The sequence below is a fragment of the Budorcas taxicolor genome, chromosome 8 (genome assembly GCF_023091745.1).
Source record: "Budorcas taxicolor isolate Tak-1 chromosome 8, Takin1.1, whole genome shotgun sequence".
In the NCBI taxonomy this organism is placed as follows: domain Eukaryota; kingdom Metazoa; phylum Chordata; class Mammalia; order Artiodactyla; family Bovidae; genus Budorcas; species Budorcas taxicolor.
Genome location: NC_068917.1, coordinates 86,921,113 through 86,943,323, shown reverse-complemented (window position 1 = coordinate 86,943,323; position 22,211 = coordinate 86,921,113). Strand labels below are relative to the sequence as shown.

Genomic DNA, 22,211 nt, shown 5'->3' with positions numbered 1-22,211 from the left:
TACATAGCTTTGCATGTTTTCCCAATTGTTTTCTTAGACTGGATTTCTAGACTTCATATTAAATAATAAATTAATGAAAATGTTTGTATTTCTCTCAAGAAATAAAGGCATCATTTTCCTTGCTCTTTAATAGCCCTCTCTCTTTTATTTTCCTTCTGTGAGCCAGGAGCCCTGTAAAGAGACAGGGTCTCCCCCTCAGAGGTCTGCATGGGGTGGCCGGTGAGGAGGGGGTCCCTGGGGAGGATGCACACTAAAGGCCCATGTGGGTTGAGTCCTGGCTACTATGATGATGCAGGGTGGGAGGGAAAGAGAAGCAAAGGTGCTCGCTTGGGGCTGTGACACCTGGATGAGCAGGACATGATGGTGTGTCCACGCTGGCCGGGACCTGGGGCATGGACTTGGGCAGGCCAGCACCAGTTCTAGTTGCACTTGCTCATGCGGGCTTCTCCGTGAGCCACTGCAAGATCCTTTGCTCTTAAGAGCCCAAAGCCCTTGCTGGGTCTGGGGATGGTAGGGCCTCTCCCCTCGGGTATTTTCAGCTCTGTGCCCAGGTCCTGGGCAGGTGGGCAGGGACTCCCAACTAGGACACACGTGGGGATCAGTTGGCACAAGCTTCACTTGTACCAGGCTTGGGCTCTCACCTTCTCAGGCCTCCTCTGGTACAGGTGTCTTCCAGGTGAGTGAATCAGGATCAATCAAGGGAAGGGCACTGCCCTGAACCTTGGTTTCCATATCTGGAAGAGAACCTCAGACCCACCCTAGTGCTGGGGGCTTCCCTGCCGGGACCCAGGACAGGGGTCTGTTTGCTGATGGGGGCCACACTGGCAGAGACAATGGCTGGGACCTCCTATCCTTGCCCTGCCCCAGTTCTTCCAGCCACTCCCACCAACCTATCCCACCAGGGCTCCTCATTAGCTCCATCCCCAGATTTCTGTAACTTCACAGCCCTCATGTTGCACTTAGGTATCTTGCTTTTCCTGTGGGAAAAGTCCCCCCCACTTTCCCCTGCATGTCTGGCCACAGGATTACCTCCAGGCTCTCCCTCAAGAGAATCTCATCCTCTACAGGCATTTGGACAGGCCCACACGAACCATAAGAAGGTGGCTGCAGATGGCGAGAGCCGAGAGGAGAGTCTGATCCAGGAGTCAGCTTCCAAGGAGCAGTACTATGTACGCAAGGTACTAGAGCTACAGACAGAGCTGAAGCAACTGCGCAACGTGCTTGCCAACACGCAGTCAGAGAATGAGCGTCTGGCCTCAGTGGCTCAGGAGCTGAAGGAGGTAACCAGTGAAACTGGGGCAGTTTGCTTGACTCTAGGTGGGTGGTGGGAAAACAAATAAGTGCTTCCTTTGGCGGGGGGAGGTGGGTGGGGGTTGGGGTGGGGGTCAGGGCCACCCACAGATTGTTTTACCCCAACTTCATGTGGTCCATGGTGGTCCAGAAAGGTCTGGGGATGGCAGGATCCCATCTCTGCACTTGGGGTGATGTGAATCCTGGGTTCCTCATGTGAGCAGTGTAATTATAGTGTCTACCTGCCAGCTTGGGACAATAAAGTCAGAGAGAGGCCACCACAAACAGCTTTGAGGATCAGTTTGGCCCTAACAGGGGCCTGGCCATCAGAGGCCTGGGCAGGTGGAGGGGGAGGGCATCCAGTACCCTCTGAGAGAGGTGGGAGGCAGGGCCAGTGTTCCCAAGATGGGGTGGGGCAGCAGCAGGGGAGCAGGCATGGCCAGAAGTCTACCTGAGCTGTAGTCCTGGCCGTGGCTTTAGGGGACCTTATTGTCAGAATTCCCAAGTTCTCATCAGGAAGGGCCTTGTTAGCCTTTGTTCTCCATAGGGGTGGGGAGGGGTTGACCAGAACAGCAGATGGTTCTGAGTGGTGGTCAGCTCTGAGGTCGATATCTCAGATGGGATGGTATATGGCAAGGGTTCCACAGGGGTGGGAGGGACACTGGCAAGGTTTGGGACAGAGCCCAGGAACTGGCAGCAGTGGGAAGTGGTCATCCATCCTGGTTTGGGATCAGAGATCACCAAGACTTGTGGGCTGGGGAGGAACTTGGCTTGGATCCAGGAGAAGTGCGTGATCTCACATCTTCACACAGGAGCTCTCTGGTTAAGGTGGGGAGAAGGGACTATCAGAGCTGTAGATTTGACCACCTAAGGGGAGGCTAGCCTCACGGCCAGCTAAGAGCCCTTTTCCGAAAGAGTCAGTGAGATGCTCCCCCAGCCCAGACTCCTGCAGCTTCCCTCTTCCTCAGAGGAGTGGCAGGGGACCTGCTGACTACTGGCTTTGGCGCCAGGAAATGAACTAAGCCAGTCGCACATGCTGCTGTTGAAGAACAGGTCTGGTGGGGGCAGGTTTCCTGCCGTTCCTGTTAGTGCTTCTGGAGGAAGCCTTTGCCTCCCCACCCCCACACATCCTCAGTACATTTTCTCCTGAGGCCCTGCCTGTGTGCCCCTGATCACGGTCCGGCAGGCACTTGGAGCCATGCTGGGTTCTTGGTTGGAGTGGAGGCTCTCCATCACCGCCTACTTGGACTGGAGCCCTGGTCAGTGTCCCCACCATTGCTGGCTCTGCTGCCATCCCTCTCCAGTTATTCTTCTGCTCGTCCTGGTCCTGCTGCTTCTGCCTGAGCTGCGGTGCGGAGCTCCTCCGTGGCTGTGCCCTGGAGGCCCGCTCCTCCAGGAGGCCTGTACTGAGGCTGAGCAGCCTATCTGAGAGCCCAGCACTGAGCGCTGCCGCTGAGGAGCACCAGCCTGTGCCTGTCTTGGTGTGATCCAGGCAAGCAGGCTTTGCACAGTCTCCATAGGAAATGCCTCTTCCCCGCGTGGGCCTTTCCCTGCTGGTGCCTGGTCCTGCTGCTGTCCAGTTCAGTGACTGATGGGCCAGCTGTGCTGTGCCCTCTGACCCACCCCCGTCCTTCTACCCTGTGATGTCTGGCTTAGGGGTTCATTCCATGCCCAGCTCTCCAAGAGGAACTTGAGGCCTCCGTCATGTGACACGTATGGCAAACATGCTCAGCATGTGGGACAGTTCCAGCTACCCTGTGACTTGTCTTTTGGGGGATCCTGTGGGCATCCAGTTATTTCCTTCATCTCACAGGTTGGGAGATCAAGGTGAAGAAGGTTTGACTGTACACCCAGGGTCACTGGGTCCTGACCTCGGCACTGTGTGTGAATGGGCCCTTCCAGCTTCTGCCCTGGGACATGCCCTGAGGGCCCGTTTTGCACATAGAGAAGCAGAGAGAGACCCAAGGATCAGACCCAGCTGACTGATGACAGAGTCGTCTTTTGCACATTCCTCAGATTTGCCTTGGGAAGGGGTTGAGAGGGGTGGTGAGGGCTGCCTTGAGAAGCAGAACTGTGAGTTGAGGGGGTAGGCATCATCTGCCCAGGGGGTGACCCCCTTAGGTAAAATTACCGTCCCAGTGGACCCTAGCCTTGCTCTCCTGGTGGACTCTGCGTGTATCAGGCCCTTCACAGGCCTAAGAGTGAGTGACAGAGATGTGCCAGGAGAAATCGTATCTGTTGTCAGCTTCTCTGTCCTGGCTAGGAGCCAGAAATACTTGTTTCTTGCTATGGTGGCATCTGGGCCCCTAGGAACGGCTGAAAGGAAGCCAGGTTTTTGGCCACAAGCTGAAGTGGTGGGTGCTAGATCAGGAGCAGCAGCCCCAGGCACCAGGGGGACTCTCCATTGTAGTGTGGACAGGCCTGTTCAGAAGGACCCCTGCGCTCCAGATCCAGGGGATTGAGTGGAGAAAGTCACGTTGGCAGTCCAGAGTCAAGAGAAAGGGCCCTGGGTGTGTAGAGAAAGCAGCAAAGGTAAGGGGTAAACTCAGGGGCGAGCCCCGCAGCTGAGGAGGAGCTGGAGGGGGCACCCAGATGAGTCCCAAGGGAATGGACTCCACAAGGAAGTGGAAATTCCTCCCAGGGAGCAGAGCTGGATCCAGCTGGTTCAGGTGTGGCATCCAGCAGCCCCCTAGGAGGTCAGATTGGTGAGGGAGGGCCTACGGGGGGTGCTAAGATGGTACCCCACATGCTATCTGGCTTATACCCTGTTGGACCAAGGCCTTCTGTGTCCCTGGTTGCTGTGTATCATCAAGGCTGCTTTTGTCAGGCTCACCTGAAAGAAGGTGCTTACCTGGGAGAAATCAAACCCTGCAGTGGCCAGTGGGAGCTTGTTTGAGCCCTTGGTAGTTGGGTGTGTGCCAGGCAAAGGTTCCCCTGAGGGCAACAGCAGTGCCCTCACCTGCCAGGTCAGCTTGTAATCTGGATGCACCTCGCCTTGCTGTCCAGAAGCTCTCCTGCAGACCTGTAAGGGCCCATACTTCCTTTGTCAGCTCCACTGCTATGACAGGAGGCTGTGTTCCAGTTCTGAGTTGAGAAGGTGGAATCTGCCCAGGCCATGGGAGAAGCTGACCTGAGTTTCTCCACTGCAGCCTGGAGGCTTTCTAGGTTTGTTAGTCCTGCTGTGCAAACCTGTGGGGAGCTGGTGAGTTTTAGACCCTCCTCTTGGCTCCAGCCTGTTGGGTGGTCACGTGAAATCAAGCCGCACATGTTTGAGCACCTCCCCAAAGCACCGTGACTTAGCAGGGAAAGAGGGAGGAGTAGCAGAGCATTCTGGCAGAGGAGTGAGCATGCGCCCGCTAGTGTATTCACAGAGGGTGAGAAGGTGCTGTGCACAGCAGCTGGAAGCACTGGGACAGGGGCTTGGGCAAGGCTGGGGGCTCATAGCCACAGCACACCAAGAGCAGCGGGAGCCAGCGAGGGGATACAGTTCAGCGTTTAAGCAGGGGAAAGACGAGATGAGAGCAAAAGCTAATTGTTGTGGGAGCCTATCCCACAACAGGCTGCCTTCCTTCCTGGAGGCAGGGAGACCAGTTAGGTAGACTGGTTAGTTGTGGCCAGCCTGTGTGACCTGCAGCAGGGTGGGTTGGTGCTGTGGATGGATGCACAGGGGCCACAGCTTCTCCTCCAGTCACCATCCCTTCCATTCTCAGAGGGGAGACGAGGCCCTGGGAGGTGAGCCGAGGTATGGCTCCCCCTCGAGGGCATTCGCTTTCCTGAGCACCTCACGCAGCGCCTCCATGTGGAGGCAAGGCTGAGTCACTGCTTCCTCAGCGCAGCCTCCCACCCGGGCCCCTCAGCCCTGCCCCTGCCTGAATCAGTCTGAGCCATCTTCACTGCTGATTCCTTGCTGCTTCTCCAGGTGTGGTTCTGTCTGGGTGAGAGCACACTTGCAATACAGATGGTTGGTGGCTCACCAGGAGCATACGCGCCAAGTGAGTGAAGTCACCTGTCTGGACACATCCCCTGCCCCTTGGCGGCTTTCCGGTGGGGGCAGCCACAGCACCCTCCCATAAGAGGTGGGTCACCTGGCACGGTATTGACAGCGCTGGGGGCTCCTCTTCCACTTCACTTAGCTCTGTCCTGGTGCTCTGGGCTTTCCCTGTGTCTTCTGGGTTCATCCTCCCATGCCCAACCCCTGCTTTCAGTGGGATAAGACCAAAACCTGCGTTCATTTCCTGTGACTGCTGTGACAGATTACCGCAAACTGAGGGCTGAAGACAACAGAAAATCAAGGTGTCAGCAGGGATGGCTTCTTCGGGAGGCTGTGCAAGAGAGTCCTTCCTGTGCCTCTGCCAGCATCTGGCAGCCTCTGGCAGTCCTTGTGTTCCAGTCTTTGCCTCCGTCTTCCTGTGGCCTTCTCCCTGGGTGTCTCCAACTCTCCATCTTGGAAGGACACCAGCCCTTGGGTTTGTGCTCACTCTAATCCCCTATTACCTCGTCTTGACTTGGATATATCTGCAAAGACCGTATTTCCAAGTCAGATCCCATTCACCCCTTCCAGGGCTTGTCACTTCAGCATATCTTTTGAGGGAACACAGTTAAAACCCATAACATTCTACCCTCTGGCCTTCAGAATTCATATATTTTCCATGTGAAATATATTCGTCTCATTCCCTGAAGTCTTAGCCCATTCCAGCATCAACTCTTTAAATCCCTTATCACATCTCAAATTCGCTTAATTAGGAAAGGCTGACACTTTGCAATGGTCCATCCTGGGGTGAAATTCCTCCCTGTGCAAATTATGTGCTTCCAGAATACAATGTTAGGATAGGCAAAGGAGAGTTCCTCTCATTCCAGAAGGGAGAAGAGGAAAGAATAAAGGGGCTGCAGGTCCCAGAAAGTAAGAAGCTCCGCATTTCAAGGCCTGAGGACAGTCTTCGTTGGCACCCAGGGAGCAATGGGCCTGCTGGCCTCCCAGCCGGGTGGCTGAGGTTGTAAGCCATGCCCTTGTTGCTGTCTCCAGAAAAACACTTTCTCATTTTTTTACAATAAGGACAAGCTGAGCATTTTCCAAACCTTCAAGTTTTAGTTCTGTTTTGCTTACAATTATTTCTTTGGTTTCTATCTCCTCTTCCACTTTGCTATAAGCAACAAGGAGAAACCAGGCTGTACTTCTAACATTCTGCTTCAAAATCTCCCAGGCTGTTCATCCACCTTCCTTGCTTACTAATTTCTGCTTTCCACCCAGCACTGGAATACAGCTCAGCTGGGTTTTCTGCCACGTTACAGCAAGCCTTTCTGCCAGTCCTCCTTCCCTCCCAAGGCCTTACTGGGAGCACCGCTAGCATTCACATCTCTCCTAGTGTTATTTCATGACAGTCCATGCATTCCCTGAGACAATGGAATACTTCTCTCTGACTCTTCTCTGACCCTCACCAGAGTCACCTGAAACATTTACTTTTTTTTTTACCAATAGCCTCAAGGCAGTCTGGCCTTTTCCTGTCCTGCTCCTCTAAGCTCTTCCAGCCTGTGGCCATCCCCAACTCCATGGCCACTTCCACATTTTCAGGTATTTGTTGTAGCGGTGTCTTTTTCCCGGTATTACACCAAATTTGTATATTTGGTTTTGGGGGCCACCATAGTAGATTGCCACAAGCAACAAGATTTTATTCTCTTAAATTTTCTGTATCTGAAATAAAGGTGCTGTCAGGACCATGTTCCACGTGGAACCTCCTCCAGCTTCTGGGTGGCAGCAACCCGCAGACCCTTGTTTTGTGTCCATGTTGCTCCAGGCTCTGCCTCTGCCATCACCTCCTCCTGTGCAGGCTCTGCAGGTGACAGGACTGGCATTACTCCCATGTCCACCCTGGCCTTCCTTGGGGCTGCAGGCCTTTCCTGGGGATTGGGCTGCGACCTCCTGGCTAAATGTCTTGCCCATTCCTCTGCGGAACAATGTAGACCAGCTTTGGAGCACTCCTGTGCAGGGTGGTGCTCCCTCCCTGTGGCTGAGCTCCAGCCGCACCGTGATGGGGCTTCGGCAGTGTAGAGTGCTGACTTCTCTGCAGTCCAGGTTCCCAGACCTGACTTTAGTATAGCACCCCGCCTTGCCTCATCAGGGCCTCCCTCAGCAGCAGCTGACACCAGCTGGCAATGTGTGTGTTGTACGTGGGCAATGTTAGGGAGCCTCAGTGAGCAAAACAGAGCCTAGAGCAGCACCCAGCACAGTCAGTACTCAGTAGTAAAGGAATGGATCATGCCCCTAGGGTTGCCAGAGCGGTGCCAGTATGGAGACAGCGCCAGTGAAAGGTTTTTTGAGCCATGCAGAGAAACCACATGTTGTCCAGGTTCATTTCTGTGAATGTCAAGAAACGGTAGCTTCACAGACTGAAAGCATATTGGTGGTTGCTGATTGGTGTGTGGCTTCTTTCTAGGGTAATGAAAATGTTCTAGAATAGGTAATGCGCACAACTATGAATAAACTATAACCTCTGAATTGTACACTGTCAGTGGGTGAACTTCATGGGACGTGAATCATATCTCAATAAAAAGCAAAACTGGTTCCCCTGTGCAGTCAGACTGTGCTAGGGTGCAGTTCAGCAGAGGCTTCTGGCACAGCCTGGGCACACGGGTTCTGGAGTGCAGAGGGCTTCGACTAGGCAGTCAAGCTGGCCCGTGGTCTTGTCTCCCTCTGTCCTTTTTCTGTCCACTTTAGGACCACTTGTTTCATTGAGGAGAGCTGTTACGTTTTAAGTAAAGTCCGTTTACCTTTTTCATTTACCAACAGCTCCCACTTGCTGCCCCTGTTTCACCATCTTAACTCCTGTGTTAATTCCCATACTGAGTGGGTGGTTTTTTTTTTTTAATTGGAGCATAATTGCTTTACAGTGCTGTGCTGGTCTCTGCTGTACAAAAACCTGAATCAGTCATAATTATATATATATCTCCCCTTCCTGGTGAGCCTGCCTCCCCATCCCACTCCTCTAGGTTGTCACAGAGGCCAGGCTGGGCTCCTTGTGATGTGCAGCCGCTTCCCCAGCAGTGGCCTGTTTCACACGTGCTGTTGTATGTATGTCAGTGCTGCTTTCTCAGTCTGTCTTACCCTCTACTTCCCCTGCTGTGTCCACGAGTCTGTTCTCTGCGTCTCCCTCTCCATTTCTTCTCTGTAAATAGGTTCATCATTATTTTTCTAGATTCCGTGTATATGTATTAATAGACAATATTTGTTTTTCTCTTTCTGATTGACTTCACTCTGTGTAACAGGTTCTAGGCTCAGCTACCTCTCTACAATTTACCCAAATGTGTTCCTTTTTATGGCCAGTAATATTCCATTGCATGTATATAAGCACCACCTCTTCTCTGTTCATTCATCTGTTGATGGACATGTAGGTTGCTTCCATGTCCTGGCTGTTATAAATAGTGCTGCAGTGACCGCTGGGGTACATGTGTCTTTTTGAATTGTGTTTTTCTCAGAGTATATGCCCAGTGGTGGGATTGCTGGGTCATAGGGTAGTTTTATTCCTAGTTTGTTAAGGAATCTCCGCGCTGTTCTCCATAGTGGCTGTATCAGTTTCCATTCCCAGCAGTGCAGTAGGGTTCCTTTTTCTCCACATCCTCTCCAGCATTTATTGTTTGCAGTTTTTCTGCTGATGGCTGTTCTGATTGGTATGAGGTGATATACATCATTATAGTTGTCATTTGCATTTCTCTAATGGTAAGCGGTGTTCAACATCTTTTCATTATTGGCCATCAGCAGGGAGATCAAACCAGTCAATCTTAAAGGAAATCAGTCCTGAATAGTCATTGGAAGGACTGTTGCTGAAGCTGAAGCTACAATACTTCGGCTACCTGATGTGAATAGCTAACTTAATGCGAAAGACCCTGATGCTGGGAAAAACTGATGGACAAAGAAGAAGAGGGGGCAGCAGAGGGTGAGATGGTCAGATAGCATCGCTCTCAGGGATGCTGTGAAGGACAGGGGAGCCCGGCGTGCTGCAGTTCATGGGATTGCAAGAAGTCGGACACAACTTGGCAACTGAACAACTTGGAGAATGTCTTTTTTGGAGAAATGTCTGTTTAGGTCTTCTGCCCATTTTTTTGATTGGGCTGTTTGTTTTTCTGATATTGAGCTGTATGAGCTACTTATATATTTTAGAGATTAATCCTTTGTCAGTTGCTTTTAAGTTTATTTAGGTCCTATCTGTTTACTTTTCTTTCTGTTTCCATTACCCTAGGAGGTGGGTCAAAGAGGATCTTGCTATGATTTATGTCAAAGATTATACTGCCTGTGTTTTCCTCTGAGAGCTTTATATTTAAGTTCTTTAATCCGTTTTGAATTTATGTTTGTATATGGTGTTAGGAATTGTTCTCATTTTATTCTTTTACATGTAGCTGTCCAGTTTTCCCAGCACCACTTACTGAAGAGGCTGTCTTTTCTTCATTGTATAGTCTTGCCTCCTTTGTCGAGGATAAGATGCCCATAAGTGCATGGGTTAATCTCTGGGCTTTCAACCTGTTCCATTGGCCTATATTTCTGTTTTCTATATATGGAAATATATTTCTGTATTTCTGTCTTGATGATTGTAGGTTTATAGTATAGTCTGCAGAGAAGGCAGTGGCACCCCACTCCAGTACTCTTGCTTGGAAAATCCCATGGGCGGAGGAGCCTGGTAGGCTGCAGTCCATGGGGTTGCTAAGAGTCAGACATCACTTCACTTTGACTTTTCACTTTCATGCATTGGAAAAGGAAATGGCAACCCACTCCAGTTCTTGCCTGGAGAATCCCAGGGACAGGGGAGCCTGGTGGGTTGCCGTCTGTGGGGTTGCACAGAGTCAGACACGACTGAAACGACTTAGCAGCAGCAGCAGTATAGTCTGAGGGCAGGAAGATTGATTCATCCAGCTCCATTCTTCTTTCTCAAGATTGCTTTGGCTATTTGGGGTCTTTTGTGTTTCCATACAAATTGTGAAATTTTTTGTCCTAGTTCTGTGAAAAATACTGTTGGTAGTTTGACAGGGACTGTATTGAATCTGTATATTGCTTTGGGTAGTATAGTCGTTTTCATAGTATTGATTCTTCCAATCCAAGAACATAGTATATCTCTCCATCTATTTGTGTGGTCTTTAATTTCTTTCATCAGTGTCTTATTGTTTTCTGCATACAGGTCTTGTGTCTCTTTGATTAGCTCTGGTAATTTTCTGGTAGCATCTTTTGGATTTTCTGTGTATGGTATGATCCTGTCATCTGCAAACAGGGAGAGTTTTACTTCTTTTCCAATCTGGATTACTTTTATTTATTTTTCTTCTCTGATATGCAAAGCACAGTTCTTATGTATCAATCATTGAGTTAACGAGGACTCTTTAGAGAAGCAGATCGATAGGGGTATGTGTTTTGCATGGTGCTGGGTCGGGGGTTGAGGGGCAGAGATATATTGTAGGGAATTGGCTCACTCAGTTGTGGTGGCTGGCAGATCCAGTATCTGCAGGTTATGCCATCTGGCTGGAGACCCAGTAAAGAGCTGATGTCGCAGCTTAAGTCTGAAGGCTGTCTTTTTTTATTTTTTGAAAGGCCTTCGACTGACTGGATCCACATTTTTACTCAGTGGGTCTTTGAATGTAAATGTTAATCTCATCTAAAAATATACCTGAATGGTGACATCTAGACTGGTGTTTGACCAAATATCTGGAGGCCAGGGCCTAGATAAGCTGACATTAAAATTAACTATAACAATCAGTTGGGTGGTAAGCAAGGGAAATGGCCAGAGTCAAGGTATATGTAGAACTTTGTTAGGAAGCAAGTAAGTATATGTTTCCTCAGATTGCCACTCACACTGTGTTACTTTATTTATTTATTTATTTATTTATTTATTTATTGCCTCTCAGGAATTTTGCTTTGCTGACAAGCCTTGCATTTCACCAATCAGTAATTTCAGTTCAGTTCAGTCGCTCAGTCATGTCTGACTCTTTGCGACCCTATGGACTGCAGCATGCAAGCCTTCCCTGTCCATCACCACTTCCCGGAGTTTCCTCAAACTCATGTCCATTGAGTTGGTGATGCCATCCAACCATCTCATCCTCTGTTGACCCCTTCTCCTCCTGCCTTCAATCTTTCCCAGCATCAGGGTTTTTTCAAGTGAGTCAGTTCTTTGCATCAGGTGGCCAAAGTATTGGAGTTTCAGCTTCAACATCAATCCTTCCAATGAATATTCAGGACTGATTTCCTTTAGGATGGACTGGTTGAATCTCCTTGCAGTCCGAGGGACTCTCAAGAGTCTTCTCCAACACCACAGTTCAAAAGCATCAATTCTTCAGCGCTCCGCTTTCTTTATAGTCGAACTCTCACATACATACATGACTACTGGAAAAACCATAGCCTTGACTAGATGGACCTCTGTTGGCAAAGTAATGTCTCTGCTTTTCAATATAGTATCTAGGTTGGTCATAACTTTTCTTCCAAGGAGTAAGCGTCTTTTTATTTCATGGCTGCAGTCACCATCTGCAGTGATTTTGGAGCCCCCCAAAATAAAGTCTGACACTGTTTCTACTGTTTCCCCATCTATTTCCCATGAAGTGATGGGACCAGATGCCATGATCTTCGTTTTCTGAATGTTGAGTTTTAAGCCAACTTTTTCACTCTCCTCTTTCACTTTCATCAAGAAGTTCTTTAGTTCTTTGCTTTCTGCCATAAAGGTGGTGTCTTCTACATATCTGAAGTTATTAATCTTTCTCCTGGCAATCTTGATTCCAGCTTGTGCTTCCTCCTGCTCAGCATTTCTCATGATGTACTCTGCATATAAGTTAAATAAGCAGGGTGACAATATACAGCCTTGACGTACTCCTTTTCCTATTTGGAACCAGTCTGTTGTTCCATGTCCAATTGTAACTTGCTTCCTGACCTGCATATAGATTTCTCAAGAGGCAGATCAGGTGGTCTGGTATTCCCATCTCTTTAAGAATTTTCCACAGTTTGTGATGATCCATACAATCAAAAACTTTGGCATAGTCAATAAAGCAGAAATAGGTGTTTTTCTGGAATTCTTTTGCTTTTTCCATGATCCAGCAGATGTTGGCAATTTGATCTCTGGTTCTTCTGCCTTTTCTAAATCCAGCTTGAACATCTGGAAGTTCGTGGTTCACATACTGTTGAAGCCTGGCTTAGAGAATTTTGAGCATTATCTTACTAGCATGTGAGATGAGTGCAATTGTGTGGTAGTTTGAGCATTCTTTGGCATTGCCTTTCTTTGAGATTGGAATGAAAACTGACCTTTTCCAGTCCTGTGGCCACTGCTGAGTTTTCCAAGTTTGCTGGCATATTGAGTGCAGCACTTTCACAGCATCATCTTTCAGGATTTGAAACAGCTCAACTGGAATTCCATCACCTCCACTAGCTTTGTTCGTAGTGATGCTTTCTAAGGCCCACTTGACTTCACATTCCAGGATGACTGGCTCTAAGTGAGTGATTATACCATCGTGATTATTTGGGTCATGAAGGTCTTTTTTGTGTAGTTCTTCTGTGTACTCTTGCCACCTCTTAATGTTTTCTGCTTCTGTTAGGTCCATACCATTTCTGTCCTTTTGAAGCCATGTTTGCATGAAATATTCCCTTGGTATCTCTAATTTTCTTGAAATCTCTAGTCTTTCCCATTCTATTGTTTTCCTCTGTTTCTTTGCACTGATCACTGAAGGTTTTCTTATCTCTCCATGCTATTCTTTGGAACTCTGCATTCAAATGGGTATACCTTTCCTTTTCTCCTTTGCTTTTCACTTCTCTTTTCACTGCTATTTGTAAGGCCTCCTCAGATGCCAGCGCTGCACAGCCGCCGCTCCGCCTGCGCCCCGTGTCATCTGTTGGGTACCTCCTTGGGTCACTTAATGAGGGGACTGCATTGGTCCGTTTGCTGGAGATTTTGGTAGTAAGCATTTGTGAGGAGTACTTGATATATGTAATAACTTGTTCCCCTTTTTGTTGTGTTCTTCTTTTCTTATTGGTCCTATTTCATTTTATCAATCCAGCATTGCTTTTCCATGTGTACCTGTGTGGAATCATGGAATCTTGTCTACAAAGTGTATGCATCAATGTGATCACAAGAAACCTCAGCACCAGCAGAGAGGCTGCTGTGTTGGGAGAGAAGGACGGAGTGAGCTCTGGGGCCCAGTGGGTGATGGTGCTTCTAGCCAAGGGGGTGGGCATTAGAGCTTTGCAGGTATGTCGGGGAGGCTGCGTAGAATGTTGGGACCAAGAATGTGGGGAGAGAGGGAGAGTTCGCCTCAGAGACGATTCTGCCTCTGGGGACACCAACCCTGTCTTGAGGCAGTTTCTGTGGTTACAGCAGGTGTGGGGGCTGCAGCTAAACATCCTACAATGTATACAATGACTCCAGAATGTTGGCCAAGGGACCCAGGTCCTGGCCTTTGGCACAGAGTAGTAGCCGGTTGAGAATCCCCAATGGTCTTGATTGCACAGTTCATGCCAGGTCTGCACTTGCCTCTCCGTGCATGTTTGAATCCCCCAGACAACTTGGAGGCAGGGACTTTTTAAATAGAATTATTGAGATAATTCATATCCCTTACAAATCACCCATGTGAAAATATGCAGTCAGTGGATTTTAGTATATTTACACATTCATGCACCATCCCAAATCAATTGTAGAATATTTCATCAGTCCAAGAAGAAACCCCATTAACAGTCACTCTCTTTCCCATCTTCCCCTTGCCCCTGCCCCAGCAACCACCGATCTGCTCTTTCAGTCTCTGTGGGTTTGCTTATTCTCAATATTTCATTTAAGTGAAGTCATAAGGTACATGAACACTTAACACCTCTTTTACTCATGTTGTTTTCAGGGTCCATTTGTGTTAGCATGTGTAGTAACATCCAGTTGTATAAATATACTGTATATTGTTTATCTCTTCAGTTGGTGGACATTTGGGTTGTTTCTGCCTTTGGTGTTATGATGGTGTCTGAACATTCACTCACAAGATTTTGTGTGGACATGTGTTTCCTTTCTTTGGAGTGCGTGCTGAGGCCCACTGCTGGGTCAGCTTTAACTCCGTGCTGAACTGTTGAGTATCTGCAGACTGTTTCCACAGCACTGTACCAGTACATGCTACCAGCAGCACGGGACAGAGGAACTACTGTTAACCCCATTTTACATATGAAGAAACCAAGGTCAGAGCTGCTGAGACTCTGTGCCATTCACCCCATACCACACAGCTCATGGTCCCAGCTCCTTGTCAGGTGGCTACATTGGACACCACGGCAAGCCTGGGATTCCAAGTTCTGGCTGTGTGGCTACCATGGTGAGCCTGGCTGCACTGAGCTCCTTCTGCCTGAGGAATGGTGAGACCAACTAGAGCAGGCTTCTCACATCCACCTTCTTCCTGGCAGATCAATCAGAACGTAGAGATACAACGTGGCCGCCTGCGGGATGACATCAAGGAGTACAAGTTCCGGGAGGCACGCCTGCTGCAGGACTACTCGGAGTTGGAGGAGGAAAATATCAGCCTGCAGAAGCAGGTGTCTGTGCTGAGGCAGAATCAGGCAAGTATCTGGGCCGTGCAGGTGGGACAGGTAGGTTAGCTCTGGGCCGTAGCCCTGGCCTGACCCTCACTTTGCTGTCTCCATGGTCAGAAGACATTCCCTCCCTCCTTCCACACTCAGGCTGGGTGTTACATGTTCGAGGGTTTGGCAGCAGGGCCCAGCCCCTTCAAGACCAGAAAAACAAAGCCTCCAGCTGTATTGTTGGCTGGCAGTTGGACTAACCAAGGTGTTCCAGCCAGCAAAAGTGGGACGAAGAATGGAGGTGATGAAGATGTGATACCAAAAGACCCCAGAGGCTGGGTGTCTGGCTCTATCTCATTTCAGATGCCAACAGGAGACCAGAGATGTCCGTATGCCCTCTGGAACCCTAGAGCTATCAGTGTACCCACTCTTCCCACTGTATCGTGTTTTCTAGACTGCTTTGAACCCATGTGGTCCTGGACCTTGGGGTGAAGCCCGGTGACCCTTGAGCAGTGTGGAGATGTCCAGGCTGTCATATGATGTTCTCAAGTAACATAAAAATGGGTGGGACGAGTAGGAACACTTCCACCTGGGACAGGTCAGGGACAGGAGGTCTCCTCTCCCCACCTGTGACAGGATGGGGACAGAAGGGTTGCCTCCACCTGTGAGAGGACAAGAGGGTCACTTCTACTTGGGACAGGACACCCAGGCCCTTTATGGCCTGCCCTTGTCACCTAACTGTCCAAGAACCACAGCTTCACAGGTTGGGGACTAGGGGGACCTTTATCCCAGAAATCCCCAAATTGGGGACCCGGGTATTTAACTCCAGCATAAGGAAGTGTGGGCCCGTATGTTTACGCTGGTAGCAGAACTTCTGACCCTTGGAGCCGGAGGAAGTGGATCTCCTCCCAGGAACTCGGCAGACCCTCTGTGACGCTGTGCTCGTCTGTGGGTCAAGCATCCCAAGGAGTGGGAAACCAGACCATGAGTGGCACACAGTGGAGTCTGGCCTCTCCCTGGGTTTCCCCTACTCTAGTCCTCAGCAAACAGAGACCCTCATCGACCTGCCTTTGAGTGGTTTACTCCTCGTTTCTTGCACAAATATTGCAGAATAATACCAATTTTTTTTAAGTTGCTCATAGACCCTGAGTACCCACACCAAGCATTGGTTTCTGTCTGTTCTTTCCTTGTCCGCCTGCAAATACTGTTTCAGCATGTACAGCTTTGGGCTCCGCCTCCCCTACTTGTACCCAGGCCTCTCTCAGTCAGGGTGGTGTGTACAGTGAAGGCCCATCCCACTTCAGTGGGAGCTTTAGTTCCTTCATTTTGAAATGTGATTAGAAGTGATGGTCACATTGCACATCTAGATACATATTTTTTGTATCTTAAAAGTATTTAATCAACTCCTAGCGATAATGAAGAAGTTTTGTAGAATTTAAAGCCAATATATCCTCGGTAGCATTTTGAGTCACCTAACAAGTTGGCAGTGTGGTGTGTTCTGAATTCCAGCAGAGGGCGTCTCTGGTGCTGAGCCTGTCGTGTGCTTTTGCACTGCTCATATGTGCACACATGTCCCAGGCGCGGGCTCAGCATTTCCTGTGTGCACCTCATGCCTGCAACCCTCTGAATATCCATGTTCTCCCAGTTGTTCAGTCACCACGATGGTGCTTCTTCCCCATCCCGCAGGGATAGAAGAGTGCCGACCTCTCTTTTACAGGTGGAGTTTGAGGGGCTCAAGCATGAGATCAAGCGTTTGGAGGAGGAGACCGAATACCTCAACAGCCAGCTGGAGGATGCCATTCGGCTCAAGGAGATCTCGGAGCGGCAGCTGGAGGAGGCTCTGGAGACTCTGAAGACAGAGCGGGAGCAGAAGAACAGCCTGCGCAAGGAGCTGTCGCACTACATGAGCATCAACGACTCCCTCTACACCAGCCACCTGCACGTCTCCTTGGATGGCCTCAAGCTTGGTGACGACGCTGAGGCCCTGGCCAATGGCTTCGAGCATGGTGGCCTGGGCAAGGTGCCGCTGGACAACAAGACCTCCACGCCCACCAAGGACGGCCTCACCCCACCCCCTCCCAGCCTCGTTTCTGACCTGCTCAGTGAGCTCAACATCTCTGAGATCCAGAAGCTTAAGCAGCAGCTAATGCAGGTAAGCGGGTGGATGGTCCTGGGACCCCACCTTGTCAGGTTTGTGCCACAGCCCTGGGCCTTGGGCCCCCGTGCGCCATCCCCACCTCCACTGCTGTCCCCGATGGTGTTGGCCAGACCTGCTGTTCAGCAGGACAGTGCTTGCCTGACACTTTGTGAATTTTTAAAATGCTATGCAGTCTTTTACTTACATTTCTTTTACATAGGTAATTCTGTATTGTTACCTAAGTGGAACTGCAGCATTATAGGTGGAAGGTACCCAGAGAAATAGTTTTCTGGTTATGAGTTTGGGCACCACCAGAGGTTTAACACCTCTCTGAGGTCTCCACATATGGTTTCCCATGCGGTGTCCTTTAGACACGTCAGGGTTTCCTGCCCCAACAGAACAGAACCCCAGGCTCTGCATCACAGCCTCTTGGTTTGCTGCATGTCTCTAAGGAGGGACTCACTTGGCCCCAACAGCTGGGCAGGGGGAGGAGCCATCATGGCCCCACACATGACACCTTGACCCAGATTTATCACAGAGAGCTCAGCAGGGTGATGAATGTGGTACGGACAGGGTCTTCATGGGACTGACCAGGGGTTCTCTGAGGGCAGAGGGCTGTTGACGGTCCCTTTCTCTGCCTTTGCAGGTGGAGCGGGAGAAGGTGGGCTTGCTGGCAACACTGCAGGACACACAGAAGCAGCTGGAGCAGGCGCGAGGGGCCCTGTCCGAGCAGCATGCAGAGGTGAGCCGCCTCACAGAGAACCTGAGTGCTCTGCGACGCCTGCAGGCCAGCAAGGAGCGGCGGACCGCGCTGGACAGCGAGAAGGAGCGAGACAGCCACGAAGACGGTGACTACTACGAGGTGGACATCAACGGGCCTGAGATCTTGGCCTGCAAGTACCGTGTGGCCGTGGCAGAGGCGGGTGACCTCCGGGAGCAGCTGAAGGCCCTGCGCAGTGCACACGAGGCCAGTGAGGCCCAGCACGCCGAGGAGAAGGGCCGGCATGAGGCCGAGAGCCAGGCGCTCACTGAGAAGGTCTCCCTGTTGGAGAAAGCCAGTTGCCAGGACCGTGAGCTCCTGGCGCGGCTGCAGACAGAGCTGAAGAAGGTGAGCGATGTTGCTGGCGAGACACAAGGCAGCTTGAGCGTGGCCCAGGATGAGCTGGTGACCTTCAGCGAGGAACTGGCCAATCTCTACCACCATGTATGCATGTGCAACAATGAGACACCCACGCGTGTGGTGCTAGACTACTACCGTGAGGGCCCGGCTGGCAGTGGCAGCCGCAGCCCTGAGACCCGTGAGCGCCGCTCACCTGTCCTGCCCAAGGGCCCACCCCCCGCAGAGGGTAGGGCCAGGGACAGCAGCCCCTCGCCTGGCTCCTCTCTGCCCTCACCCCTGAGTGACCCACGCCGAGAGCCCATGAACATCTACAACCTGATTGCCATCATCCGCGATCAGATCAGGCACCTGCAGGCAGCCGTGGACCGCACCACAGAGCTGTCACGGCAGCGCCTGGCCTCACAGGAGCTGGGCCCAGCTGCCGACAAGGACCGGGAGGCACTCATGGAGGAGATCCTGAAGCTGAAGTCGCTGCTCAGCACCAAGCGGGAGCAGATCACCACCCTGCGCACGGTGCTCAAGGCCAATAAGCAGGTGTGCATGGCGCTCGGGTCCAGCAGTGGGTGGGTAGGTGGGTGGGGGCTTTCTCAGCCTCCCTGCCTTCCCATCTTGTCCTGTCCCAGCTCGAAGAAAAGATGGGGGAAAACCTCACCTCAGTGCTGTGGGGAGGGGCTGGGTCTCAGGGGCCCAGTGCTGGTTGGGGCCTTGATCTGTGGTGCTCACCAAGGCAGCGGACCCCTCCTGACACCTCGTCTGCCTGTCTTTTACAACTCTGACCCCCCAGACGGCAGAGGTGGCCCTTGCCAACCTAAAGAGCAAGTACGAGAACGAGAAGGCGATGGTGACTGAGACCATGATGAAGCTGCGCAACGAGCTCAAGGCCCTCAAGGAGGACGCGGCCACCTTCTCCTCACTGCGTGCTATGTTTGCCACCAGGTACGGCTCACTGTTGTCGCTGCTTGGCAGCCCGGGAACCTGGCCCTGTGGGAAATTTCCATTTCTGCTATTTGTGAGAACCCAGGGGCCCAAGTTTTGTCTGCACTTGGTGTAAAATGAGGAAGTTGGAAGCAAAAGGCTATGAGGGTGGGTCCTTAGTGGCCAGGCTGGAGGCTTGAGTTTCGAAGGAGAAGCAGGCAAGTGGGCAAGCCACTGATAACAAATGAGGAGCTTGCTTTCCAGAACTTCGTGGAAAGTTTGTATATTTTAGAAGAAAGGTTCCCCTCCCAGCAGTGGTGAGGTCATAGTGCTCCCACTCTGACCCTACCAGTTGGAGTTTGTTGGGGGTGGTGGGCAGCATCTTTATTTAGGCCAGTCCTGTGGCCAGCAACCCTGGGCAAGTGCAGAGCTGGAGGCTGCTTTGGGGCCTGGTTCTGGCTGTCTGCCTATTCAGAGAGGCTTGGTGCCATCTGCTGGCCACAGTCAGTCAAGCACCAGGGGCGTTCTCTGGATAGGCCTGGTGTGTCCCAGGGCTGGGGGGCTGAGACTCCTGGTTAAATAGGTTGGAACTGAGCTCAGGGTCTGCTTCGCCTGTGTCAAGGTGCTGGGCACTCCCTGCATTTCAGCGATGTGGGAGGAGAGGGACAAAGCTCCCTCCTTCTGGGCAAAGTGTTTGGGAAAGATTTTAGTTAGTCCTGTAGCACATGGTATGTTGACCTTTGCTTCCATAACTTATATTATTTAAAATTGTGACTTCTCAGATGGAGCCAAGATGGCAACCTCTGGGCAAAGGTTGAAACTTGCTGATGGTCCTTGGCCTTGGTGGATGGGGGTGTAGGGTGGGTGTGCCCACCACCACCTTTCAGCCACTCCCTCCCTCAGGGGCAGACCAGAGTGGGCATTTCTCGCCCAGATCCTTACCCAGGTAGAGGGCCCGTGTTGGTTGGCAGATGCTCAAATGGGGCTGTTTATGGCACCCACGTGTGCTTTTCCTAGGCCCTAGGGCTGTTTGTCCCAGACTTACTAAGCACCTGCTGTGTGCCTGGGCTATTCCCAAAACAAACAGATTCCTGTCCTCGGGTTTATCCCCACATCCTGAGAGCCAAGGGACATCACACCCCTAACTTGCCCCCCTGGGCCAGCTGGAGGTCTTCAGGGGCACCATCCACTGCCTCCTTTAGTGAAAACTGGCTTTAGAGAGTCCCTCTCGGAGAAAACCAAACCTCAGAAAGGCACATCCTCTTCGTTTGTAGCTCAGTAAGCTGATGAATATTATAGTCTCCTCACTTGGAGCTTGGCTTCCCAGGTTGCGCTGGTGGTAAAGAACCCTCCTGCCAACGCAGGAGACTTAAGAGACGCTAGTTCGATCCCTGGGTCGGAAAGATCCCCCTGAAGGAGGGCATGGCAACCCACTCCTATATTCTTACCTGGAGAATCCCTTGGACAGAGGAGCCTGATGGGCTATAGTCCATAGGGCCGCACAGAGTTGGACACAACTGAAACTACTTAGCACACCTGCACCTGGAGCTCTCAGCATGGGGACCATGGTCACGTGCTCTGCTGGCTCTCCCAGGTCCTTCAGCCACGCTCTGCCTCTTGCCTCCCCGCAGATGTGACGAATACATCACACAGTTGGATGAGATGCAGCGGCAGCTAGCAGCTGCCGAGGATGAGAAGAAGACACTCAACTCACTGCTGCGCATGGCCATCCAGCAGAAGCTGGCACTGACCCAGCGGCTGGAGCTGCTCGAGCTGGACCACGAGCAGACCCGGAGGGGCCGCGCCAAGGCCACCTCCAAGGCCAAGCCTGGGCCCCCGAGTGTAAGTCATACCTGCGCCTGTGCTAGTGACAGGGCTGAGGGTGCTGGGCTTGCTGCCCAGGTGCTCTGTGGCGAGAAGTATAACATTTACTGCGATTAGGGCCGCAAGGGCACACGCTGCAGCTAACCTGCCGCACGTCACCTGTCGCTTCACCTCAACTAACCTGGCAGCAGCGGGACTGTGGTGCTAGGCTGGTCTTAACCATGACTAATGCACAGAGGGAAGAATTTAGCAGAGGCAGCCTGCCACTCCACCTGGACGCTGCAAGCTTTGTGTCTGTTTCTCATCCCTCGGGACCACCCTTCACAGCAGCTGCTCTCTTGGTTGGGTGGTCAAGGTGGGGTTGGAGCCACACGTCCTTGCAAAAATGTGGCTCTTCAGGGCCCAGTTGCTGTTGGCTCCCACTGGGAGGGGCAGAACTTGCATTGAAACTTGCATGTTCCCTGCATGTGTCTAATGCAGTTACACTGTCCCAGCATCCAGAAACCAGTGTTAAAGGTTCCAGCCTGAGTCCCAGGTGCAGTCTTGGAAGACACTCTGCACTTGGCAGATTATGAAGTTAGTGCAGCATCTCGTGGCAGTTTATATTTGGGACAGAGTTACAGAATTCCTTCCCCTAAACAGAGGAAAGAGCAGCCCCACATTCTCCAGCCCAGGGACCAGTCATGCCCAAGAGGCACAGGCATGCCTAGCCACATCCCAGACCAGAGCTCAGCATCTCAGCTTCTCTCTCTGAGATGTGTATGCTTGTCTGGTGGCCTGCAAGGTGACAAATTGGTGGGCCAGAGGCTTGGGTTTTTTCCAATAAGAAAAACTCCCAAGTGCCTGGCTAGACTTCTGTCCTCACAGGAAGCCCATCTTTTTGAACTTAACAGTGTCCCCAGCTTTCAAGTGGATTTTTTCACCCTCTGCCCATTATCAGGCCTTCCTCCCACAGGGCTTCAGACTCCAAGAAACAGGGCTATGGAAACCCCTAAGCTGAGTCTGAGTCACCAGCAGACCAGGCTGAACAGTGGGACTCGGTCCCACAGCTATAGCTGAAGCCCTGCCTGGTGTGGGAAAGGAGCTTTGTGTGGAGACAGGGCGAGTTTCAGGATTCACAGTAGGAGGAATATGGTTCTTGATCGTCAGTGCAGTTGCCGGGGTGGTAACAGACCAGAAAGGCAGTCATAGGACTTCCCCCATTCTCAGGAGCTGCATCCACACCAGAGCTTTGGCAGCTGGATTTCTCTCAGTGTTTCTCTCCCTGTCATCCATGGGGCCACCAGCCATGAGGCTGCAGACCATGAATAGCTCCTTGCTTTTCTCTCTGTGGCCAGGAGGGGGAGTTTGCATTTCCCCTGCACACTTCTGTCTGCCCCATTCCGCTCTTTCCCTTAGGTCCCAGGCATCAGTTCCCACCAGATGCCAGT

At 51.3% G+C, this 22,211-nt stretch overlaps 1 protein-coding gene across 1 annotated transcript in view; it reads left to right on the top strand.

Annotated features, from left to right (window-relative positions):
• BICD2 (BICD cargo adaptor 2) overlaps nucleotides 1-21,371 on the top strand; it is a 52,057-nt gene extending 30,686 nt beyond the window's left edge. Inside the window, exons 2-7 of the mRNA XM_052645438.1 lie at nucleotides 1,068-1,280; nucleotides 14,672-14,824; nucleotides 16,503-16,937; nucleotides 17,569-18,576; nucleotides 18,827-18,978; nucleotides 20,589-21,371. Coding sequence (XP_052501398.1) covers nucleotides 1,068-1,280; nucleotides 14,672-14,824; nucleotides 16,503-16,937; nucleotides 17,569-18,576; nucleotides 18,827-18,978; nucleotides 20,589-20,898 — 2,271 coding nt within the window. The 3' untranslated portion in view covers nucleotides 20,899-21,371. The remainder of the gene's footprint in view (nucleotides 1-1,067; nucleotides 1,281-14,671; nucleotides 14,825-16,502; nucleotides 16,938-17,568; nucleotides 18,577-18,826; nucleotides 18,979-20,588) is intronic.
• The last annotated feature ends 840 nt before the right edge of the window (nucleotides 21,372-22,211 follow it).